This window comes from Nicotiana tabacum, chromosome 4 (assembly GCF_000715075.1).
Source record: "Nicotiana tabacum cultivar K326 chromosome 4, ASM71507v2, whole genome shotgun sequence".
NCBI classification, from domain to species: Eukaryota; Viridiplantae; Streptophyta; class Magnoliopsida; order Solanales; family Solanaceae; genus Nicotiana; species Nicotiana tabacum.
The window spans coordinates 80,945,810-80,957,892 of record NC_134083.1 but is presented as its reverse complement, the minus strand read 5'-3'; the positions used below and the strand labels follow the sequence as shown (position 1 = coordinate 80,957,892).

General features: G+C 34.5%; 1 protein-coding gene across 1 annotated transcript; it reads left to right on the top strand.

The window, feature by feature from the left end:
• The first annotated feature begins 5,528 nt into the window (after window positions 1-5,528).
• LOC107832825 (ATP synthase subunit delta', mitochondrial) lies at window positions 5,529-11,974 on the top strand. The gene is made up of 2 exons (XM_016660717.2): window positions 5,529-5,936; window positions 11,348-11,974. The coding sequence occupies exons 1-2, from the start codon at window positions 5,676-5,678 to the stop codon at window positions 11,690-11,692; spliced, it is 606 nt and encodes a 201-aa protein (XP_016516203.2). The 5' UTR covers window positions 5,529-5,675; the 3' UTR covers window positions 11,693-11,974.
• The last annotated feature ends 109 nt before the right edge of the window (window positions 11,975-12,083 follow it).

The following is a 12,083-nucleotide window of genomic DNA, read 5'->3' as shown; positions in this document are numbered from 1 at the left end:
TATCATCTCAAGAAGCTCTTTGAGAAGACTACGCAAATATGGATATCTCTCAAAGCAAACTTGGATCAAAGTTCAATTGTAAAAATATGTATTTAATTGATTCATATACGACACATACGATATTCAAAGAGAAGAAATATTTTTCTCATTTAAATATGTATAAGGCAGATGTTACTATAATTTTTGAAAGTAGTAATTTAACTAAAGGCTATGTAAGAGCTACTATAACTCTGCCTAGAGGAACAATACTTATCATAGATAATGCAATATTCTCCTCCAAGTCCAAGAGGAACTTGTTGAGTTTTAAAAATATTTGCCGAAATGGATATCATATTGAAACGATAGATGAGAATAATTGATCACGCCCAACTCTAGTCCTAAAAAGGATAAGCGGTCGGTGCAAATATAATCCGGTCTAAGAGTCCGGAGTCGAATCCCACATAGAACTAAGGCTTAGCTATAATTGTTCAATATTGCTAAGAAACACAAGTCCAAATAATTTCCTAATTATAAAGATTATAATATTTATTTTTATCTAATTAACTAGCAAATACTAGAAAGTGGTAAAATTATCAACTAACGAGACAAAGGGTTGGAGACTAAATTAAGGAGGTCTAGAGTTATGATTTCCCCAATTGTCAGAATCCTTCCCGCTATGTTCCCTGCAATTTCGCCTATGTATTCTCTACTGATCATGAGCACTTTAGGTGCCGTAATTCTCTCTCGAGCAACTACAACAATTTACTAGGCATATTCTCTCGAACTACACTAGTTAGCTTTATCTAACCGCTCATTATGACCACGTCAAGGTTTTGTTATTTCTAAACCTACTTTTAAACCCATTGTATTGATTTCTCACAAACGTTAGGAATGACGTTGTTCAATAACCACCTAAATATGTATCCTTTCTCAAGCAACACATTAAAAATAGGCACAGTCAATCGATGGCCATTCAATCAACTGAAATAAACATGGAGTTGAACAAATAGATAAATTCAAAAGCTAAATTATATTAAAACATAACAATAATTCATCCTCCAAGAGGTTCCATCAAAACCCTAGATAACAAATTAGTTACTCATAATAGTATGTAAAATCTACAATACTAAAAGTCATAACCAATAATGAAAAGTAAGAAGAAGAAGGGAAAAAATCGTGGTTGAATCTTCCTCCTTGCTTCTCGCGTATTCTTGCCTCCTTAGGTCGAATCCTCAGTCTCCTTAGCCTCCTTAGGTCTAAATTATGTCAAAAGTATGTCAAAAAAAGTCCTCAAAATACCGTTTTTTCCATGTATATATACCAAGTAGGGTCGGGCCCAAATAATTATACCTTCTCCACGCGAAAAAGGACACTTTTCCAGGTCAGTACGTCCGCGGTCGCGGATTCAACCGCGGATTTGGCCACGAATTTTGGCCAGTTTCTGCCTCACATCCGCGACAAGTGCGCGGCCGCGTATTTGTCGCGCATTTTTCACCCTGTTCTATTTGGAATTTGGTAAAACGTAAAACATAAAAGTTGTATCTCTTTGAATTAAATTTCCAACCATATATTGTGGAGCCCAAATGGAGTTTGTAGAGAAAAGTTATGTTCATTTTACTAGACAGTGCACAATATGCCTACTCGATTCTTCGTTCGTTCTTAACTATCATTTGTTGATCCCCAAACACGATCCCGGCTTAATTCCTTGGGCTTCTACTCATACTTCAAAGCTCCAAATCGCTTGAATTCATTTCATATCATTTATATAGCTCGGAATTACTCCTACAAGGCGTAAAACACACAATTAGTGCAAAATACTAGCGATTAAAGCTCAAACTCAATTAAAGTGCAGTAAATTAGAGTGTAATAAGCGACTAAAATACACAATTATAGCCTATCATCAATAATCTTGAATATCTCATTGTTACAAAGATGTCTCTGGCATTAAAGGTAATTGAGAAGTTCCTATCTTTGTCTTGTGGCCTGTATTGGACAAGATTTAATGCAATTGAGGCCATTCTATCGTAAACCAAAAGGTTATTGATTCCAATACTTTTGTACTTTGGCATGATCAATTGGGACACCATGGATCAATTATAATGAGACGAATTATAAAAAAAACTCAAATAGGCATACATTAAAGAAATTAAAGATTCTTTTAAATAATGGATTTTCTTGCACTTATTGTTATCAAGGCAAGTTAATTATTAGACCATCACCAACAAAGGTTGGGATTGAGTCCCCTGCGTTTTTTGAACATATACAAAGGGATATTTGTGGACCTATTCACCCATCTAGTGGATCTTTCTTAATAGATGCATCTTCTAGATGGTCTCATGTGTGCCTATTATCATCTCACAACCTAGAATTTGTAAAATTAATGGCACAAATAATTCGATTACGGGTACAATTCTAGGATAATACAATTAAGTATATTCAACTTGATAATGCTGATGAATTTTCATCCCAAGTATTTAATGATTATTACTTATTAATTGGAATAAAAGTAGAATATCTTGTAGCTCATGTTCACACTCAAAATGGCCTTGCATAGTCTTTAATTAAACGTCTGAAATTGATAGCAAGACCATTACTCATGAAAATGAGGTTGCCCACTTCCGTTTGGGGTCATGCCATTTTGCATGCAATAATGCTAGTTTGTTTAGGTTCATGAACCGTTGTTATTAGTTTTGGGTCATGAACCTAACAAATTCCATTAAGTTTTTTTTGGATGCGTAGTATATGTGCCTGTAGTACAACCATATCGCACCAAGATGGGTCCCCAAAGAAGGTTAGGAATATATGTTGGTTTTGAATCGCCCTCCATTATTCGCTACCTCGAAACATTAACGGGAGATTTATTCACTGCTCGATTTGCAGATTGTCAATTCGATGAGATATTTTTTTCAAATTTAGGGGGAGAAAATTGTGAAATCAAACGAGAAATTTTGTAAAAAAATCCATCATTGTCTCATTTTGATCCACGTGCCCTATTTGTGAAAAAGATGTGCAATATTATTTATTTGCAGAAAATAGAAAACCAAATGCAGACGCATTTACGGATCTGAAAAGGATAACGAAATCACATATCCGTGCAACGAATGTTCTAATCCGTATTATGTCCTTGTTGGGTAATCTTCTAGTATCATAACTAATCAAAAGCACACCTAAAGCGTGGCAGACCATTGGGTTCTAATGATTGAAATCCTAGAAAAAGAAAAAGAAATGATCAAGATGACACTATGAAAGAATCTAATAAATAAATCCATGATATAACCAATCTTGAGATTCACGAGGAAATAACTAAGCCTGAGACTCAATAAAATAAGGAACTATTAACAAATCCAATCGATATTGAGATGAATTTGAATCGATCGGATATAGTGGTGTATTATGTTTTTTTATATAATGTTGCATCAAGCATTATGCAAGATAGTGAGGATCTTGAGCCTCAATTTGTTAGAGAATATCGACAAAGGCATGATTGGATAAAATGGCAAGAAGCAATCCAATCAGAGTTGGATTCACTTGCGAAACGTGAAGTTTTAAGGCCTGTAGTCCAAACACCTAATGGTGTTAAGCATGTTGGCTATAAATGGGTCTTTATACGTAAGAGAGATGAGAAAAATGAGGTACAAAGATATAAGGCACGCCTTGTTGCACAAGGATTTTCACAAAGGCCTGATGTCGATTATGAAGAGACACATTCACATGTTATGGATGCAATAACATTTTATTATCTCATTAGTTTTACTGTCCATGAAAAGCTTGACATGCATTTAATGGATGCGGTTACAACTTACCTTTATGGCACACTTGATAATGAGATATACATAAAAATTCTCGAAGGATTTAAAATGCCCAACGCACATAATTCAAAGTCCCAAAAAATATTTTTTAATCAAATTGCAAAGATCTTTGTATGGTCTAAAGCAATCAGGATAAATGTGGTATAACCGCCTTAGTGAGTATTTATTAAATGAAAGTTATATAAATGATGCCATTTGTCCATGTGTTTCTATAAAGAAAACAAAATCGGAGTTTGTTGTACTTGCCGTATATGTTGATGACATAAACCTTATTGGAACTCCTACAAAACTCCAAAAGGCAATTGATTATTTAAAGAAAAAATCCGGGATGAAAGATCTCGGAAAGACAAAATTATGTCTCGATTTGCAAATTGAGCATTTGGTAAAATGAGATTTTTGTTCATCAATCTGCTTACACATAAAAGGTATTTAAACGGTTTTATATGAATAGAGCACATCTAATAAGTACTCCGATGGTTGTTCGATCACTTGATGCGAATAAGGATCCGTTCCGACCTAAAGAAAAAAATAAAGAGCTTCTTGGTCCTGAAGTACTATATCTTAGTGCAATTGTTACACTAATGTATCTTGCTAATACTACAAGGTCTGACATAACTTTTTTAGTTAATGTCTTAACAAGATATAGCTATGCTCCTACAAAGAGATATTGGAATGGAATCAAACACATATTGCGGTATCTAAAAGGGACTATCAATATGGAATTATTTTATGGCAATGATTGCAGTCCCGGTCTTATTGGTTATGCCGATACTGGGTATTTATCTGACCCACACAATGATCGATCTCAAACAAGCGATGTGTTTACATATGGAAGCACTGTCATATCTTGGCGATTGACTAAGCAATCAATCGTGGCTACTTTATCTATTCATGCTGAGATAATTGTTATTCATGAAGCACGTCGAGAATGTGTGTGGTTGAGGTCTAGAATACATTTTATTCGAAAAAAATATAGTTTGAAGTGTGACAAGCTACCCACGATTTTGTATGGAGAGAATGTAGCATGCATAACCCAATTGAATGAAGGATTCATAAAAGGAGACAGGACAAAGTACATTTCACCCAAGTTATTTTTCACACATGATCTTCAAAATAATAGTGATATTAATGTGCAACAGATTCGTTCAAGTGATATGGCTGATTTGTTTACCAAATCTCTACCGATGTCAACCTTCAAGAAGCTAGTGTACAAGATTGGGATGCGAAGGCTCAAAGATGTGAATTGATGCTCTCATCATGGGGAGTTAATACACGTTGTACTCTTTTTTTCTTACTAGATTTTGTCCCATTAGGTTTTCCTTGCAAGGTTTTTAACGAGACAACCAAAAGACGCGTTTCTAAAAATGTGTACTCTTTTTCCTTCACTAAAATTTTTTTTCACCGAGTTTTATTTTAGTTAAGGTTTTAACGAGGCATATTATTTGTTGAATAGACATTCAAGGGGGAATGTTATAAATAGAATTGTATTCTAGGTAAATATCTATCTTTTAGGGAATTTGTTACTTTGTGGCTAAGTCATTTTTTCCCTATAAATAGAGAGGTTTTATCTCATTGTAATTCATCTTAAAATCAATAGAATTTTATCTCTTTTCTTTGCAATATTCTTCTTTTCTTTTATTATTTTATTTCAGTTTTATTAGTTTAATGCTCTTTTTAAAAATCTTTTATTTAAGTATTCCCTATTTTGGGCCTGTAATTTGATCCAAATAGCCAGACCCTGTTTGCACAGCCCAATTTTGACTCTCTACTACGAACAAGAGCGAGCTGCAACCTGCCTCACTCGATCTCAGAGCGCTCATCCTCCCTCTTCCGATCAGATTGCACAATCGCCGCCGATATCCGCCTCCTAAACCACGACCAACGATCATGTTCCGACACGGTTCAAGACAGCTCCTAGCTAGAGCAACCACGATGAGGTGGCGCCGCCCATTTTCAACCGGCCTGCCAGCGGAGCCCCGCGTAGATTCCACATTCGTAGAAGCGTGGAAGAAATTAATACCCAACACGGAACCACCTAAGACTCCTTCTGCATTCATGGACCCTAGGCCTGCAACTCCCTCATCTATTCCTTCAAAGCTCACCGTCAACTTTGTCCTTCCTTATTCCTCTGAACTCTCCGGTAAAGAGGTATGATTTTTTACACCTCAAAGTTCTCTCTCTCTTTTTAATTTTTAAAATTTCGCTCTTATTCATGATGGGGTCTTCTTAAAATTAGAGTCTTTAAATGTTATTTGTGAAATGGAGAGAATTTTTGTCTGAAATGGAAAGAATTCGATTTGGTTTGCCCTATTTTATGACCTTTAATTTTGTACCTCGGATCAATCAAATCGATCAATCACTGCGCCTTGATTCCAAATTACATAGGCCATCATAGGAAGTTATTTATTGTTAAGATTTCTTTCTTTTCAACTGACTGTTGACAATTAACGAGCTGGGCAGAGAAAAATGAGAATCGGTTGGATTACAAATGCATACAACCTTTGATTTATTAAGATGATCTTTTGTGTTATGGATGATTTTATATACTTCTAACTTATCCCATTCTAATGACTGAGTTAAATTGTTGGTGGTTGCTTAGTTTCAATAATCGAAACCAACTGCAGTATTGTTTTGGTGCTTGCTTAGTTTCAAGTCTCGGAACCAACTGTAAAAATTCGTTAATTTTCCTTATGTTGTTGCTTTAAGTCTTAGAACACACGAGACACATTGAAGATCAAGTAGCTCATGACTTGCAGATGTCATGCTAGTCAATTTTATCATGTTATAGCTTGGAACGGTTAGGTTGTAAATAAATCCTTAAGGAGTATTTTCAAGAAATCTTACACTAGATAAGCTTTAATTTTATTGCACAAATTTGGACGAATGACATGGAAATCAATGCTGGCAAATTCACTCCATTGGAGAATTGTATTAGTCAAGTAGATTACAAATGTTGTGGTGTTAAGACTTATGCAGAATTGAAGATTAGGGAGTCAAATGCTTGATGCAGGGACTATGCCTTGCTTTCTTCCTTCTCTTGCTGACTGACTTTTTTTTAAGTGATATGCCCCCATCCCCCGTCATGTTGACCATACATTGTTCAAAAGTAACTTTCTGCACGCATGGATTACAGAATTAGAAAGAGCACGGAGTTGAGCTTCTGCTCCGCAATCTTTTTGGTTTGACGCTTCTTTAAACGTCTAATGATACTAGTCCTCTACCATCAATATTTTGTACCTTCAAACATATCAAGTACAAGTAATATGCATTATCACAAAAAATAGGAAAGAGGAAAAACCCTCTTGAACAAACAAATGGAATTGTGAAGCTATAGTAGAGAATTTGCTTTCGATAGGCAAGCTACCCTTCTTTTTTCTATCTCAATACGCTGTCCATCCTTTTTCTAATTGATCCTTTTGAGCATCTGGAGTTATAGCATCCATAGAAGTCTATTGAAGACAAAAAACCAAGCTTCCGAAGCTTCTAGAAGGCCTATGACAAGATCCAAGACAAAGGAACTCAAGACAAACTAATTAGGATTCAATTGCAAATTAGACTTGTCTTGTGTTAGAAGAAGAGCTCAAGCCAATGGAAGATCAATTTAACAAGTGGTATAATTAATCTATTCAAGGCCCAAATTGGTGTCTACATGATGAAGATTAGGGGATAAAATTTCAGCACTTAAAAAGTCCAAGAAAGGAGGTCCAAATTTCACCATATCATTAATAATCTTAATCTTAAAATTGAAAACGAAACCCCTTTGTATAGAGTAGGGTGGCGCCTAATGCAAGCTAAAATTCTAACCAAATTTGGTTACAAAAACAAAGTAAAAATGAACTAAGAAATAGCTAGCTAATAAAGAACAATTTGGAAAGAAATCATAACATTCTTGGGGAGGAATTCCGACAACCTTAGGAGAAAGAAAATAAAATTCTAACTACCTAGGAAAGCATTAAACGTAGTCTTAACAAATTAAGATTACAATTCAAAAACCAATTTAGGAAAGGATGTTGAAAATCTTGAATTAATTTTGACTTAGAAAACCTTCAAACTAGGGCAACATAAAGTATTAAGAATTTTCAACCAAATAAATAAATCATGTCGGTGGTAACTATTTATTAATCATAAATTCTTAATCTATGTACGATATCATATTTGGATTAAGAATTTAAGATTAATAAATAGTTACTGCCAAGGTGATTTGTTTATTTGGAACCATTGAATTTCTTTATAGATTTATACATGTGAGATTATGTTATACATTGATTGAGAATTATGATTAACAAAGAGCTTCCACCAAGCGCTCTATTTATCGGTCATTGAATATTCCCAAAGTATTATGTGTAGATTGTCTGCGATTAAGTGGTGATAGGAATTAAATCCTTGGTCTGTGAGATAATAAATTTACATGTTGATTTTAAGTCTTCTTTATTATAAGTTCACTAAGTAAAATTCCTAGTAATTGATACATGTACTAACTCTCCATCTTAGTTTCACATGTTGGGTCAATTTTGAAATTTTACATAGACATGATAAACTGGTGATTGAAATTAATTCATGTGGTCCAATGTTAATTACCATTTACATGTGAGATAATAAATTTATATGTTGACTTTAGGTTCTCGTCCATATCGAATAAATTTATCTCATTAGGTAAAATTGCTATTAGTTCTTGATAAAAAAATTGCTAACATACCATCTCCATCTGAGGTTGACATGTTGGATCAATATAACTAGTGTTCAAAGATTATATACAATCGACTAGAAGTATGGTATACGCTCCATCTGAGTTAATTATGTTTCTTTGTGGATGTATAAATCATGCATTATTTATATTGATTGCTCGAGCAGTATTTTTCTCATCGAAAGTTACTGTTCAAGATGCATATATGTGTTCTAGATTTTGTCATTCAATGTTTTTTGACTTATCATGATCTATTTAGTGTTTATATCTCAAGTTCACAAAGACTTCATCCTACCCTTTAACTGATTTTTTTGTTATAGTGATAAGACTCTAATTTAGAGGGAATGCATTGTATGTACCTTCCGTTAGAAGGATTTTGACTTCTGTTTCTATTTAATATAAGAGATGGATGTTCAATTTATTTTTTCCGTAACTCTTGTGTTATTGAGTTTGATAACCTTTTATCCCTTGTGGCCTATTGATGCATGGTCTGTTTTCTTATTTGTATCTCTCTTGAGCTGAACAATACTAATCTATTGCAGAAGATAAAACATTCTTCGGAATTGAATGAAACATGTGCACTTGCGTCTAAGTCATATTAATCTTGATAGGATTTTTAAGTTGGTCGAGGATGGATCTTAAGATTCATTGAAAGTGGAGGCATTACTAATTTATAAATCTTGTTTACAGAGAAAACTTACTAAGAGGCATTTTCTCTTAAAAGGAAATAGGGCTAGTGATAAGTTAGAATTAAACCATTCTGATTTGTGTAGTCCAACGAACATACATGCAAGATGTGCTTTTGAGTTTTTGTGACATTCATAAATGATACTCAAAATATGAATATATTTTTTTGATGCATCTAAAGTTTGAATGCTTGATATATTCAAGGAATTTAAGATAGAATGAAAAAGCATCATGGAAAATATATTAAGTCAATGCGATCTAATCGTGGTGGCGAGTACCTCTTTGCGAGGTTTACCAGTTACTTATCAGAATAGAAAATCACATCCAAATTGCCTACATCAAGGATGCCACAACGGAAAGGTGTAGCAGAAAGAAAACGACGTTCCTAAAAAGGAACTAGCGTTATAGGAACTAAGTAAAGAAATAACAAATAAGTCATTGGAAAATTCAGACGTTCCAAAAATACAGCCCCACTAGTAGGAGAAACATTAATAGACATAAGGAAATCCACTACCTCAAAGTAGTAGGAGTAATGTTGAGAAAAGAACATTACATGAAGAAGTCATTAATATTTCAATATCGCAAGGTAATGAATAGAATATTGAGACTCAAGAACATGATGGTCGGACTATACTAGTAGTATTTGGTCGTAATGGGAGAATAGTAACGAAAATTGGTTTGATGTACACTCCTGGGAGAGCTTTATGATAGGATCCTTGAAGAGCTTAATACCGAGCAATACTGGACAAGATTGCATAAGAAAACAACTTGGAAAGATCCTTTTATAAAGAGCTTATGGCGAAAATGGTTGAAAGTTGTAGATGCATGGTTATAAATCTAAGCGGGGGATTGTTGGCATATATACTATTAGCCATGCGTTTAGATCTAGTATTTATTCTAACAATTATTCTGGTGAAAAGTCTAAGTTAGAGATTCTTGGGATATATACTATTAATATTTATACATAATATTTATTATAGAACAATTGTTTATTCAATTTTAGTAAAGATTTAAATACATCATATATATGTCGTGCGTTCGTTTACTTATATAGTAGATAATTCAATGTATAGAGTTTTAGCTTATATACGAAAGATTAAATCATCAATATTTATAAATTATAAAGTTCAAGTTCACAATCTAAAATGGAAACTGTACACTCTATCAGAATGATTGTAGCACAAGATTAAATGTAATTTATCTTGATTATGTGAATGGTATAGTTTCATCTTCTTGTGCTAGTACGTTTTGTGTATACTAGATGGACCAAGTAGAGATAAGTGTTTTTATACTATAGTCAGACCTCTCTATAACAACATCCTTATATAACAACACTTCACTATAAAAGCCAAGCTTTTCCGGAACCAATTTTCATGTTATGTTATAATATATGCTCTCTATAACAGCACTTCCCTATAACATCCAAAAATATTCGGAACAAACGAGTATGTTATAGAGAGGTTTGACTGTACTATATAAAACAACTTCTGTAGTCCATTAAGTGTACTTATACTCTTAAGCTTGATATGATTATTGTGAGTAGTGTATATTGTTTGTTGTTTTGATTTATCAAAAGGTGAGGTGGGGGTATCATCAATCTTTAAATCGAGACATGGATTGTATCAACTAATTATTATTTCGCAAATGCATATTGCCATCATTTGACTGATTAGATATATATTTTCCCGCTAAAAATATGTCTGATAAGTTGGATGATAGCAATATGCCTGTTACAATTTATGTGGCAATATTTCCTTTTTAGACATCCTTGGGAAAGGGGTGCACCCCATGGGGGGTTGTGGGCGGCCTACTCTGACGCTTGCGTCAGTGGATGATTTCACGGCTTGAATCCGTGACTTATGAGGTCACACGGAGACAACGTTACCGTTGCTTCAAGGCTCCTCTTCAATTCGGCAATTTTTCTAAGGTTGGTATTTTCAGAAATCATAAGTAAACATATGCCAGTATCTGACTGTGGTGCACATTAAGTTTTGGATTAGAGACTGGAAATATTGCCTGTTACAAACTAAAATCCTGTTCAATTTTCAATCTTGTGGCTAGATGTTTCATTTGGTCTCATGTGAATTGTGATACCAGAAGACTTGGCTCTATGAAGAATGTGCATGGATTATGTTATCTGCAAATATGAGTCCAAGCTTATATATTCTTTTTTTTTTTCGCATTGCAGGTTGACATGGTTATCATCCCTGCAACTACAGGACAGATGGGTGTTTTGCCTGGGCATGTTGCAACAATTGCAGAGCTGAAGCCCGGTCTCCTATCAGTTCATGAAGGCAATGATGTGACCAAGTACTTTGTGAGTGGTGGGTTTGCATTTGTTCATACGAATTCTTTTGCAGATATAATTGCTATTGAAGCTGTACCACTTGACCAAATCGACCCCAATTTGGTTCAAAAGGGCCTCACAGAGTTCACGCAGAAGCTAAGCACTGCATCAACTGATGTAGAGAAAGCTGAGGCCCAGATTGGAGTTGATGTACACAGCGCCCTTAATGCTGCTCTTACCGGTTAAGCTAGTGGACACAGTCTCCGTCTCTGATCAATTTTCTTTTCCTTCTGTATCTGTTGGAAGCGGCAAACCCTTTAGGACAAACTGATTGTGTTACCTGTTTTTAGTCCTGCATCACTTTGAATAAATGCAGGGGACAAGCTTTCCTAACGTATATGTGGTTAGATGTCATATCATCCTTACCTCTGTACTGCAGTGATGAGAAGTATATTGTTTCAAAGAAATTTTTCAGTAGCAGCTGAATTTCATGCTACCTAATGTTCAGACTGCAGTGTCTCCTCCCCAGTTCTCTCGCTCCATCATTTTAATTGTTGTTACATTGCTTTATGCAGCCTATAACCTTCATACGTGATACCCTTTCGAGGTCTTGCATTACATTTTTTTGACCAAAAAT

What these genes read in the sequence shown, in the direction of transcription:
- LOC107832825 (XM_016660717.2), top strand. Translation starts at nt 5,676, where the DNA reads ATGTTCCGACACGGTTCAAGACAGCTCCTAGCTAGAGCAACCACGATG. An exon ending in CTGAACTCTCCGGTAAAGAG is followed by an intron (nt 5,937 to 11,347) that starts GTATGATTTTTT and finishes TTCGCATTGCAG; the next exon opens with GTTGACATGGTTATCATCCC.